The 12291-nt window shown below is 43.3% G+C and overlaps 1 protein-coding gene across 3 annotated transcripts in view; it reads right to left on the minus strand.

Moving 5' to 3' along the window:
* Nucleotides 1-1169: 1169 nt before the first annotated feature.
* LOC138083960 (keratin-associated protein 5-1-like) overlaps nucleotides 1170-12291 on the minus strand; it is a 37695-nt gene continuing 26573 nt past the window's right edge. For all 3 annotated transcript variants that reach the window (XM_068977983.1, XM_068977982.1, XM_068977981.1), the window contains 5 exons: nucleotides 10249-10356; nucleotides 5102-5203; nucleotides 3800-3910; nucleotides 1584-1723; nucleotides 1170-1408 (listed from right to left, as the gene is read on the minus strand). In XM_068977983.1, the coding sequence (XP_068834084.1) occupies nucleotides 1373-1408; nucleotides 1584-1723; nucleotides 3800-3910; nucleotides 5102-5203; nucleotides 10249-10356 (497 nt within the window). In that variant the 3' untranslated portion in view covers nucleotides 1170-1372. The remainder of the gene's footprint in view (nucleotides 1409-1583; nucleotides 1724-3799; nucleotides 3911-5101; nucleotides 5204-10248; nucleotides 10357-12291) is intronic.

Here is a 12291-nt window from a genome sequence, read left to right on the forward strand (position 1 = left end):
TCAGGGAACTAAGATCCAGCATGCCTTGGGGCCAAAAAACCAAAACATAAAACATAAATAATATTGTAACAAATTCAATAAAGACTTTAAAAAAGGGTCCACATCAAAAAATCTTTTTAAAAAAATCTCAAAAAAAAAAAAAAAAAAGGAAATATGAAGTCAAGGCATAGTTACATGACAAGTAGAGAGATTCAGTAGCAAGGGAGAAACCCAAGTAGCAAGTGGGTAGAAACCCACTGGAGATAACAATTAGAGAAGTCTTTGATGCCTAAGAAGGGGTGTTATCCAGACTGTAGGAGGAGGCAAGTTAAGCGTTAGTTGTGATTGACTCTTTGTGACATCGTGGACTATAGCCGCCAGGCTCCTCTGTCCATGGGATCCTCCAGGCAAGAATACTGGAGTGTGTTGCCACTTCCTTCTCCAGAGGATCTTTCTGATCCATGGATCAGACCCCCATTTCCTGCTTGGCAGGCAGGTTCTTTACCACTGAGCCACCAGGAAAACAGGAAAGCCCATAAAGCAGAGTAAATGGGTACAAATATACAGGGATAGAAAAGGAGGGAATTTCTATTACAAGTTGCAAACTTGCCACTTTTTTCTTTCTAAAAAATATTGGTGTATTTTTGGCTCCATCAGGCCTTCGTCGTGGCTCTTGGGTCTTTGTTGCAGTGGTGGGCGTCTCTCTAGTTGAATCATGTAAGCTCCAGAGTGGCATGCGGGACCTTAGTTCTCTGACCAGGAATTGAACCCATATCCCTCACATTGGAAGGCAGATTCTTAACCACCAGATCACCAACAAAGTCCCACAGCTCTTTTCTTAATGAAAGATGTGGCAAGAAAGATGGTGAGACGGGAATGGTGGAGGTTGGAGTAAGAGGTAGATGACATGGGTGTTTGAAGAAAGAGAAGCGTGACATTGTCATCTTGGTGGTTGAGAGAGTGAATTTTCTGGCGGGGGGAAGTGTGGATAGATATCCAGGCAGTATTGAGTGCCTGGGCTGGTCCCAGGGAAAAGGATGAGGAGGAAACAGGCCATGAATTGTGATGGATAATGAAAAAGAGAGAAGGTCCGTGGAGTGGGGTTAAATACTCTTTTTCGGTGGAGGTCTTAATGTAAGTGAACTAGAAATCTTACATAGAAAGAATGACTAAGGTTGGATAATGCCACAGAAGTCATTTTATTCAGAAAAAAAGATAATTTTAGAAGCAGTCATGCCATGAATCATCAAATAATTGCCCAAATTCAACACTTAAAACTGAGTTATTTTGGATCCACATCCTGTGATCCTGGGGTTCCGGAAGAGACAGTAAGAAAGCACAGATCTCAGAATAAAGATGACATTTGGAAACAATTACTGAAGGAGGCCAAGGTTCATTTATCATCCAAATGGATTGTGAGGCCCAGATCCTAAAACACAAAGATAATTATGTTACTTTCCAGAAATTCCTGCTCTTTGCTACCAATCAGCTTTCTCCATGTGCCACCCAGACTCCCACGAGCAGAGGGGCAGCTGGAGTCCTTTCTGGGCTGGCAAAGGCCAGCAGGGACTCAGCCTCCCCGTAAGTAGCTCCGCTATACTCACAGGGACTTGGCAAGATTTTCCACAGCCATTGCTGCAGCATTTTTGGCCCGGGGGACAGGATCCATCTCCTGTGCACCTTTCAGCACAAGTTCCAAAAGTTCCTTCTGGCACCCTTGGACACGTTCCAGGTCTCTGTTCCACTAAAAGACAAAACAGACTTTCCATAACCCAGGCTGGCTCTATAGAAGGCAGTGGGACCCAGTGCTGAGAGATAGAGAGCTTAAGACCTCACTTCCTGAGGGACTTTCTTGATGTCCCCAGTCGCCCCCCTTTCTCAACTTTGGAGGCACACAGGACTGCTTTGTCTATGGGAAAACACACTGATGACCAACTGCTGTAGCGTCTTGGGAGAAGAGGAGAGAGCCTTGCCACTAACCCCCTTCTTTTTGTTCCAGTTGAAACTACATAATTAAATCCCAGATCACAAACAGCGCCAGCTTCCCACCAATTCTACACGCCTCCAGGTGCTAACGAACACTGAGTCCCACAGTGAGAAAAATTATCAGGCCATTAGCAGCATCATTCTAGAACAGGGCTCTGATGACTGGATTTGGAAAGAAATAGCAGACAAAAGACAAAAGACCAGGTTTCCAGTTTTTAAGAGGGAGCTCCCTGGCAGTCCAGTGGTTAGGACTCGGAACGATCACTGCTATGGCCTGGTTTCAGTCCTTGCTCAGGGAACTAAGATTCCCCAGTCCAGTATCCAGTGCTACTCAAACTGGGTCCCATGACCCGGCAGGATCAGCATTCCCTAGAAGCTTGTTAGAAATTCGATTCTTGGGCCCCACCCCACACCTACTGAAACTCTAGGGTTGGGGCAGAGCAATCTGGATTCAGGTTATTCTTACACAAGTAGATATTGGAGAAACTCTGCTGTATATCATTCCCCAAAACAGTCTACCCTATTGAGTTTGGGGCATGGAAAATGCAGGCTGGATATTACTCTTGTGCATCAGGTGAAATGGGGGTCGACAATTCTCTACTCCGTGTTGGGCAGAGACCTCCTTGATCTGTGGGATTCCCTTACATACTCCTCCATCACACACACACCCCCTAAAAAACATCTAAGTGTGGTCCTTGAGCCCAAGACGATGGAGAGGTGTGTTAGCAAGCTGTTCTTTGGATTATACATGCAGTCTTAACCCTACAGCCTCCCTAGTTCCCAGGCCAGTTTACTTGTTTGTTGGTTGCGCTGCATAGCATGTGGGATCTTAGTTCCCTGACCAGTGATTGAACCTGCACCCCCTTGCATTGGAAGCTCAGAGTCTTAACCACTGGACAACCAGGGAAGTCCCTCTCAGGCCACTTTGATTCACCCACCAAAATTACAGCAGCAGTGCTCGACCCTAGCCTTCAGTCAGGAAAGTAAGGGCATTGAAAGTTCTGCGGGGAAAGCGCACCTGCCCACCACTGTTGGCAAGTATCAGCCTGGATCATGAGGTAAATGGGACAGTGCACAGAGTAGTTTATGATGAGCTTTAGTCACCAAGATGTGTTAAAATAGAAAAATATTAAAATAGCCACATTGAGAAAAATCACAAGTTGCAGAATAATACATGTGGTATGATATTTATATGACAGTATGTGTAACTCTATCATGCTCATGAAATCACATATATGTATAAACATAAAAACAAGCAAGAAGAGATTAAAAATCAAATAAAGTTCATTATGACCACTGGGAAGGGAAGAATGAAATGGGGAAAAAGATACTTGTTCATGTGGTTTCAAGTGTCTTTGAAATGTTTATCTATCTAAAATAAGGATATGACGCAAATATAGAAAAATGTTAAAAAAGAAAAAAAAAAGAGAGAATCAGCCTAGGCAGGTGTACATACTGGTGGACTGAATGAATGGACCTGAGTGTCACACCAGCGTGTTTGGGTGTGAGACATAGGCTAACTTGTTTGTATCCGTGTTCTTTCCAGCCCTTGTGGAAGAATAATTTGGTACCTGAACGTTATTTCATTTTTGTGTTAGGAGTATTTCCAGCCTTTTCAAGTTTTCAAATACTTCTAGAGCAAGATATTATCAATCATCTGTCATCATGGTCTTCCGGACTTGAGAGACCGGGCATCTTTTCCTTCTCTGTCAGAGGCTCTTTTGGCCCCACTATAGCAGCCTCCTCTCTCTATGTGCAGCGGGTCTGATAGCCATTGTCCTAGCAGGGCTGAGCATTCAGTGGGTCAGGGATGCGGAAGCCTTGCAGCTCTTACCTCGCTGGTCCTGGGTGGGTGAGCAGACACGGCCACATCCATTGCTGATACATCGGCTTCCTGCCGGGCAGTCCCGGTGTCCTTGGCATTGGTCCAAGCAGATACCTACCCCTAAAGAAAATTCAGCTGAAAACTGTTAAGCCTGGCAGGATAGCAGGGGAGGGCTGTGAGAAGGTTTGCTTGTTTTAAACTTTTATTCAATTAAAAAAATATAGGCAAGCTATCTACATATTTTGCATGATCATGAAAGGAGTACATTTTAAAAGTTTTAAAACAAAAAGTACTCAACTATATAAGGTAAAAAGGAAGTCTCTCTTTCCCCCAACCCGTTCAGCCCATTTCCCAGGAGATATCTCCTATTTCCTGTAGCTCCTTCTGGAATCTTCTCTGTGCTTTTACAAATATAAAGGCAAACACACCAAGAATGCACAGATGTACACACAATACAAGGAGATGTTTGTCTATTAAATTACAAATATGTGGTGTGAGACTATACGTATTTTTGTATTGAAAGATGTCTTCATTAGGCAATTTAGCAATGTATATCAAAAGCTTTCAAATGTAATTTGGCCCTTTCATGTTTAGGAATTTATCCTATGAAATGTGATTTAACTCAAGGACATTTATCTTGTACTTGTTATTAAAAAGTAACTCAAAGCGATAGATTATCTAATTCTTCAACAGTAGAATAGGGCATGGAAATAAGGCACATACTGGGAAACAATGAAGCTTTTTAAAATGTGTGATAGAATTGTGTTTTTTGATTAGGGATGGTCTATGACACCATATTTGTAAAAATCATATATCCTGGATTTTTGTTGGTTTGTTTGTATGTCTGTCTTTGCTACTATGAGATCTTTAAAGATGAAGATCTCTGCTTTGCTATCGCCCAGCACTCAGCACGGTCCCAGGCATGCAGTAACCACAAAAATCAACATCTATTCCCTGTGAAATCTGAAAAAAATATATCTGTGTGTGTATGAAATATGGAAGCTTTTATTGTAAATGCTAACATGGTTATCTGAGTAACAGGATCATGGATCATGTATCTTTCTAATTAGTAGTATTTCTGAGTTTTTTTTTTTATAACAAACATTATAAGCTGTATAACAAAATAAAAGAAGGAGTTTCAAAAAGTTAGGACACAGCTCTGAGACATGCTTTTCCCTCCGGAAGGACAAGCCTGAATGTGGAGACCGTGGGAATTAACCATCTAAGGAGGGAAGTCAGGGCAGAGCTAAGCACACAGTCTCCCTGGGTTGTGTGGGGTCTGGGGACCTGGGCAGGGCTGGGTGTTTTTACCTGCTGTGCGGACTGGAGAGCAGACACGACTGCATCCCTTCCTGATACATCGTTCTCCAGCCCCACAGTCCCAGTTTCCTCGGCAGAGTTGCACACAGATTCCTAACATCAGAAAAGGATCAGCGAGTTGGTGGGAATGTAAATTGGTACAGTCACTGTGGAGAACAGGATGGAGGTCACTGTAACCAGTGGCCTTTGGGTTCAAAGGAATGTCTCCTCTTTAAGCGACTTAACTGAATTTGCTGCTTGTGCTTCTAGAGTCATGTGGCTCAGTGGTAAAGAATCCTCCTGCCAGTTCAGGAGATGCAAGAGACACAGGTTTGATCCCCAGTCAAGGAACTAAGATCCCACATACCTTCTGGTCAAAAAAACCCAACAGAAAACAGAAGCAATGTTATAACAAATTCAATAAAGACTGTAAAAATGGTCCACATTTTAAAAAAATCTTTAAAAAATAATTTAAAAAAGAAAGAAAATCACTCAGAGGAACAAAGATTTGATCTAGGGATCTTGCCTGAGGGAAAAGTAGGGGAACAATTGGGGATGTAACTCGTTAAGGGACCTCTCAAATTTTCTTCTGATCCAGCTGTGCAGAGAATTGAGCAGAATGGTTGCTAGGGAGACGGTGGGGGGCAGGATAGGATGCCCTGAAAGAGTGAGCCAAATTAAAGAGAATGTGCAACCAAAGCCTTTTCAGGGTATAGGGAATGGGGCCACCCTGCTGTGTGTCCCAGAAGAGGCAAAGGCAAAGAAGGAGGAAATGTCAAGTCCCGGAAACCTGCAGGGAAATGGACACCTCTGATCAATAGTGAGGTTGGCACCCCTGTAGCTTTGAGAAACCAAGCTGATGTGGGCACCAGCTCACCTCCAGTGAGTTTGGCTGGGAGACCTTGGCTTGGGGTTCTAGTCAGAGGCCCCCAGGCCCAACAGGAGGAGAGTTCAGGTCCCAGGTTTCCAGCTCCTGGCTCCTGTCTCGAGGATGGTCTAACCCTGCACACCTTAATTCTCTGGTCTGGTGGGACTGTTCCATGAATGAGCTTATCTCCTGTAAGATTTCCAGAGCTTTGCCATTAAGGGAAGAGAAGAACAAGTAATTCCTGCGAAAGCTCTGCAAGCTGAGCCTGTGTGCTCACACCAGCTTCCTGTAGCATCTATTTCTTCTCCAGGATAGATTTGTCGTCTGAGATGTGGAGTTTCTTGCACAAAGAAAGTCATCTGAGAGTAGAGGCTGATCCGTATCCAACAGACTATGTGTCAAAGCTGAGTCTCATCTGTTCCTTTCCAGTTTTTATTCCATTTCCCTCTTCTGGGTGACCTGAATTAAATTAGCCAGGCTTAGAGGGATAAACGGTATAGGCGGAGTGGACACTAAGATTCTTTTTGCTTGTCCCAGCTCCCATGAGTTCCGGCACAGGGTGGCCCCATGCAAGGAGTCACTGGTTATCTGAGCACATATGCTTTGCCAGAAGTTTATACTGTGAAAATGTGTTAAGGAAACCTAACTCAAAATCAGAGTGGGGATGGGAGGAGAGTTTGGGGGAGAATGAATTCATGTACACGTGTGGCTGAGCCCCTCTGCTGTCTACCGTAACATTGCTAATCAGCTATAGCGTTGTGTCGGTTGCTCTGTCCTGTCTGACTCTTTGCAACTCCACGGACTATAGTCCTCCAGGCTCCTCTGTCCATGGGATTCTCCAGGCAAGAATACTGGGGTGGGTTGCCATGCCCTCCTCCAGGAGATCTTCCCAACCAAGGGATCGAACCCAGGTCTCCCGCATGGCAGGCAGATTCTTTACTGTTTGAGCCACCTGGGATTCCAATCAGCTATACTCTAATATAAAGTAAAAAAATTCAGAAAACAAATAGAGTGAGGAAACCACGACGGGAGGGCTCGCACACAGGTACCACTCAAGGCAGCTTGTATTCTCCAGCAAGAAAGAGGAAGATTTCCTGTTGGCTGGCAACTGAGAGCCGCCCTTGCCTGCAGCCAATGAGAAGCCACCACCACTTCAGACTCTCACTTTCCTCCAATGAACTTCTGTTCAAAACAACCCTTCCCAACTTTCTCCTGTCGTCTATAAAAATGCTGCTGTCCTTCGCTCCCCTGACTTGCCCCTCGTTCACCACATTTTTCTTGTCTTCAATTCTAAGTCCTCTGCTATTCTCAAAAAAACCTGATTTTGCTGGCTGAATTGCTTACCATTTTCTTGTACAAGGCTGACAATGCTATATAAATTCATATATTTCATTTAGTCTTCACACGATGCAGTAACAGAGATATCATTTTCTGGGTTTCCTTGATGTGGAACTGAGGGTAATAAAATATTACATACGGGCTTCTCTGGTGGTGCACTGGATGGGCGTCTGCCTGTCAATGCATGAGATATGGGTTCTTATCCCCGGTTGGGGAAGATCCCACATGCCATGGAAAACTAATCCCACGCACCACAGCTGCTGGGTCTGTGTTCTAGAGCCCAGGAGCCACCACTAATGCACCGGCGTGCTGCAACTGCTGAGGCCTGAGCACCGAGAGCCCCTGCTCTGCCACAAGAGCAGCCACGACAACGAGAGGCCTGCACACCACAGCTGGAGGAAGCCCATGCAAAGCAAGGAAGACCCAGCGCAGTCAGAAATAAAATAAATTAATTAATTTAAAAAATTGAAAAATTACATACCTTTCCCCAGTGTCCCCAGAACAACATTTTGAAATAAATTCCTAATTGCATGAGGTGTTGCCTCTTACTGACAGTGTTTCCTGTTACTCCATTCTTTCCCCTATTGTTAAATTTTTTTTTTTTTAGAAAGTATGTGCTATGGTTAGGACCAAATACAGATCTACATGAGCTCATTGAGCCATCAGCATATCCTCTGACATAGGTGTTGACCCATATAACCGCAGAGGAACTCGAAGTTAAGCAACTTGCCCTGAACCCCACGTTGGTGAGCTGCAGAGGCAGAATCTGAAGTTTCTGGAGCCTTGCCCTCCACCTCCTTCAATGCCAAAAACAGACCTGGGGTCAATCCTGGCTCAGCCACTCACTGGCTTTATAACCATGAGCAATTCACGGTCACTTAGACCCAAGAAACTTCAGTTTCTTCATCCAGTATAATAAGGAGGTATGTAAAATCTAGTGAGAAGAACCAGCACTGAAGTATTGCTTAGAGTAGCAACTGTAAACAAAATCCCACCTGAAATGTCCACTAGAAGGTAAGTTACTGAGGTGATGTAGTATATTCTGTATGGTGGGATAGAGGAAATTTAGTTAAATAAATTTATTGAATTTGGAAAATATTATTAATAATTAATAAATGCAAATAATAAGTATAATGCTATAGAAATGTTCATTATTTTCTAGGCAGTCAAAATATTATGATTATATAAGCATTGTGAGAGAGCTTATTCTTAGGTAGATTGATAAGAAGTTCAGGGCTCTCCAGGAGGAGAAAAGGACAAACTTTTTTTTACATTTCTGTGTCTTAGTCACATAAGATGTTTTTTCTTAACCTCTAAGATGTTATTTCTCCTAAGACTAACTTTCACTAAGCCCAGAGCTAATGTTTTTTTGGGGGGGGTCCAAAATCACTGCAGATGGTGACTGCAGCCATGAAATTAAAAGAGGCTTGTTCCTTGGAAGAAAAGTTATGACCAACCTAGATAGCCTATTAAAAAGCAGAGACATTACTTTGCCAACAAAGGTCTCAAAGCTATAGTTTTTCCAGTAGTTATGTATGGATGTGAGAGTTGGACCATAAAGAAAGCTGAGTGCCAAAGAATTGATGCTTTTGAACTATATTGTTGGAGAAGACTCTTGAGAGTCTCTTGGACTGCAAAGAGATCCAACCCATCCATCCTAATGGAGATCAGTCCTAAGTGTTCATTGGAAGGACTGATGTTGAATCTGAAACTCCAGTACTCTGGCCACCTCATGCGAAGAGCTGACTCATTGGAAAAGACCCTGATGCTGGGAAAGACTGAGGGCAGGAGGAGCAGGGGACAACAGAGGATGAGATGGTTGGATGGCATCACCGACTCGATGGACATGAGTTAGAGTAAACTCCGGGAGTTGGTGCTGGACAGGGAGGCCTGGCGTGCTGCGATTCATGGGGTCGCAAAGAGTCAGACACAACTGAGCGACTGAACTGAATGGTTACACAATAGCACATCTTGCTCAAAGGATGTTTTTTCTTAAGCTCTGTACTTATGATTATATAAAATAATGTATCTTGCTTGAGGACAGTTTTCTCCTTCTTAACAAAAACCTTCTGACTGATCCTGTTCTCTTAAGATGCCTGTTGTGGAAGTGAGTCTGGTAAGACCTTTCTATTGTTAGTAACCAATGCAAAAAAGTATATAAAGCCCCACCCAAACTAGTAAGCAGGACACTCTCCACCCGCTTCTAATGTCTATGTCAGAAGCTTTGCCTACCACTTTTTCACTGTAATAAAGCTCTGCTACACAAAAGCTGAGTGGTCAAGCCTTGTCTCTGGCACTGGATTGAAATTCTCTCCTGTGGACACCACAAATCCGACACTGTTCACCATAAGCTATCAATTGTTCCGTCACTAAGTCATGTCCAACTCTTTTTGACTCCATGGACTGTAGCCCGCCAGGCTCCTCTGTCCTGGGATTTCCCAGGTAAGAATAGTGGAGTGGGTTGCCATTTCCTTCTCCAGGGGTTTCTCCCAGACCCGGGATCAAACCTGTGTATTCTGCATTGGGAGGCAGACTCTTTACCACTGAGCCACCAGGGAAGTCATAAAAGCATAACATATATATATATATATATATATATATATATATATATATATATATATGTAAAACAATTATATCATAATCATGGTGTGTATATATATGCACACACACATATATAGGCTCATCATTAGTTTCTGATTTTTATATAATGAGTATGACTTAAAAAAAAAGGAAATGATTAAGGGTCTTTTTAAGGGATCTTTATTGATTAGATGCTGGGCACCTGGCCCTCTGACCTGTTTTCCCCCTAGAAGGGCAAGAGTGGAGGAAGGGACTCCAAGAAACTTGATGGGTTTCTGTCTCATTTCTGATCAGCAGCACAGATTTGAAAAGGCCAGGCAAGGTTAGCTCTGGCACACCTGGTTAGGGAACCAGGCAGGGCTCTTCGTCTTACCTATTGATGCTTCTGGTGCAGGGGAGCAGACCCGATTACAGCCTTCACTGATGCACCGTCTTCCAGCTCCACAGTCCCGATCTCTGAAGCACTGGGACTCACAGATGCCTGCGAGAGAAGATGCATCAAAAACTTAAGTCTCAGAAGCAGGTACTAGGAAGGGGCTGCAGAAGAGAATAAATGGAACCCTTCTTAAGAGGCACCATCTGCATTTTATCACTTTAACAAATTATGTAATTTATAAAATGTCTACTATTGCAAAAAAGTTCACAATCTATATAGAACTTTACAGCTTAAAGACTGCTTTTACAATGTACATGACATAACAGAGACGATATTATTCAGAGATGCTAATCCCATGTATCTTTTTGTTCCTGATTCTTCCTAGTTTCTGGCTTTCCAATCCCCACCCACAACCACCACCTCATGGAGTCAATGGCAACCCCTGCTTTGTGGGGAAGGCACACCAGCCTGAAATAAAAAGGCCAGGGCCTGGCAGTGAGTTTTGAATTAGGCTTTGTTGAATTAGACAACAGGCTCTGCTGAGAGAGAAAAGATTTTCTAAATTTCAGAAGCGCCTCTTTGCTTATACAAGGCTTAGAAATCTGAGCAGAGAGAAGACGCTGGAGATTATGTGAGTTCTCATCCCATAGAAAATAGGAAAGTCCTTCTGGTCAATGAGGAAGAGAGAGTAAGGAAGGGGGTATCAGACAGGAAGGAGAGAGTGGGGAGGCAGAGAGAGGGAGGGAGAAGGAGAAGGAGAAAGGGAGAGAATGTTTATGGAAACAAACATTCATAAACTTGACCTTTTTGTTTCACTCCTAAGAAATATATTCTACAGGAAGTATTTCCACTGATGGACAAAAGTATAAAATCATTTTCATTATACCATCCTGGGCAACAGCAAAAAAATGTCAAGCAAATAAAACGACCATCAAATGGGAACTGGCTAAATGAATTAAAGTAAATGTATTCACTAGTCATCATATAATCCTAAAATTATGAAATCTGTCTGTGTGGACATGGGAAAATGTCCACAACTCATGTTAAATTGTAAAAGACATATGTTCATGCAGGGATTCCTTGGTGGCTCAGATGGTAAAGAATCTGCCTGCAATGTGGGTTCTATCCCTGGGCTGGGAAGATTCCCTGGAGGAGGGCAGGGCAACACACTCCAGTATTCTTGCGTGGAGAATCCCCATGGACAGAGGAGCCTGGCAGGCTACAGTTGTGAAGAATCAGACACGACTGAGCGACTAAGCATAGCACAACACATACGTCATGCATGATAGGATACTTTATACAAGAGAATAGGATATACGCTAATTTGTGCACCTGGAGGCCACAATAGAGGGCTTATTCTAGTTTCAATATGGTTCACAGACAGACCCAGGCTCTCTCTCATTGTCTATGTGGCTACAGGTAAGTCTTTTCACTACTGTAAGCCTTGGTTCCCTCATCTGTACAACAATATCTGCTACTACTTCTGAGATTGAAAAGCAACAATCTCAGAACATGCCTGGAAAATAACAGGAACTCAGAATTTGATGTTTCTTCCCACAGTGACTATGTATCTGTCAAGGAATCAGTAAATGCAGGAGGTTCGTAAATCCTTCCAGACACCAAGTATCCTCAAATAGTAGACGCTGCAAGTTTTCAAACCCACGTGGAAACTATTGTCCTCAATAAATTACTAAACAGTTTAATAGCATCACTGAGTAAACTGGATAATCAACCATCATGTGGACTGCCTGACACTTTTTAAATAATTACAGTGTCTTCATGGGGCAATTTTGAACATTTGAATCGAAACACTTTAAAGTGTTCAGATCTCTAGGTTGTACTGAAGGCTTGTTCATTGTCCTCCAAACAGAGACCAAGGTGAAAACAGGGGAGGGCCCATGGCAAGGCTGGGATTTCACCGGAGATTTTTGGGCTCCGGATATCCTGGTTTTTCACAATCACATGAGAGTGATGCTCCCTTTCAATGAAGGGCATCTTCTGAAAGGCACATGTCTGGCTCCCATGCTGCCAGGGTCTTTT

The sequence above is a fragment of the Capricornis sumatraensis genome, chromosome 8, assembly GCF_032405125.1.
Source record: "Capricornis sumatraensis isolate serow.1 chromosome 8, serow.2, whole genome shotgun sequence".
NCBI lineage: Eukaryota > Metazoa > Chordata > Mammalia > Artiodactyla > Bovidae > Capricornis > Capricornis sumatraensis.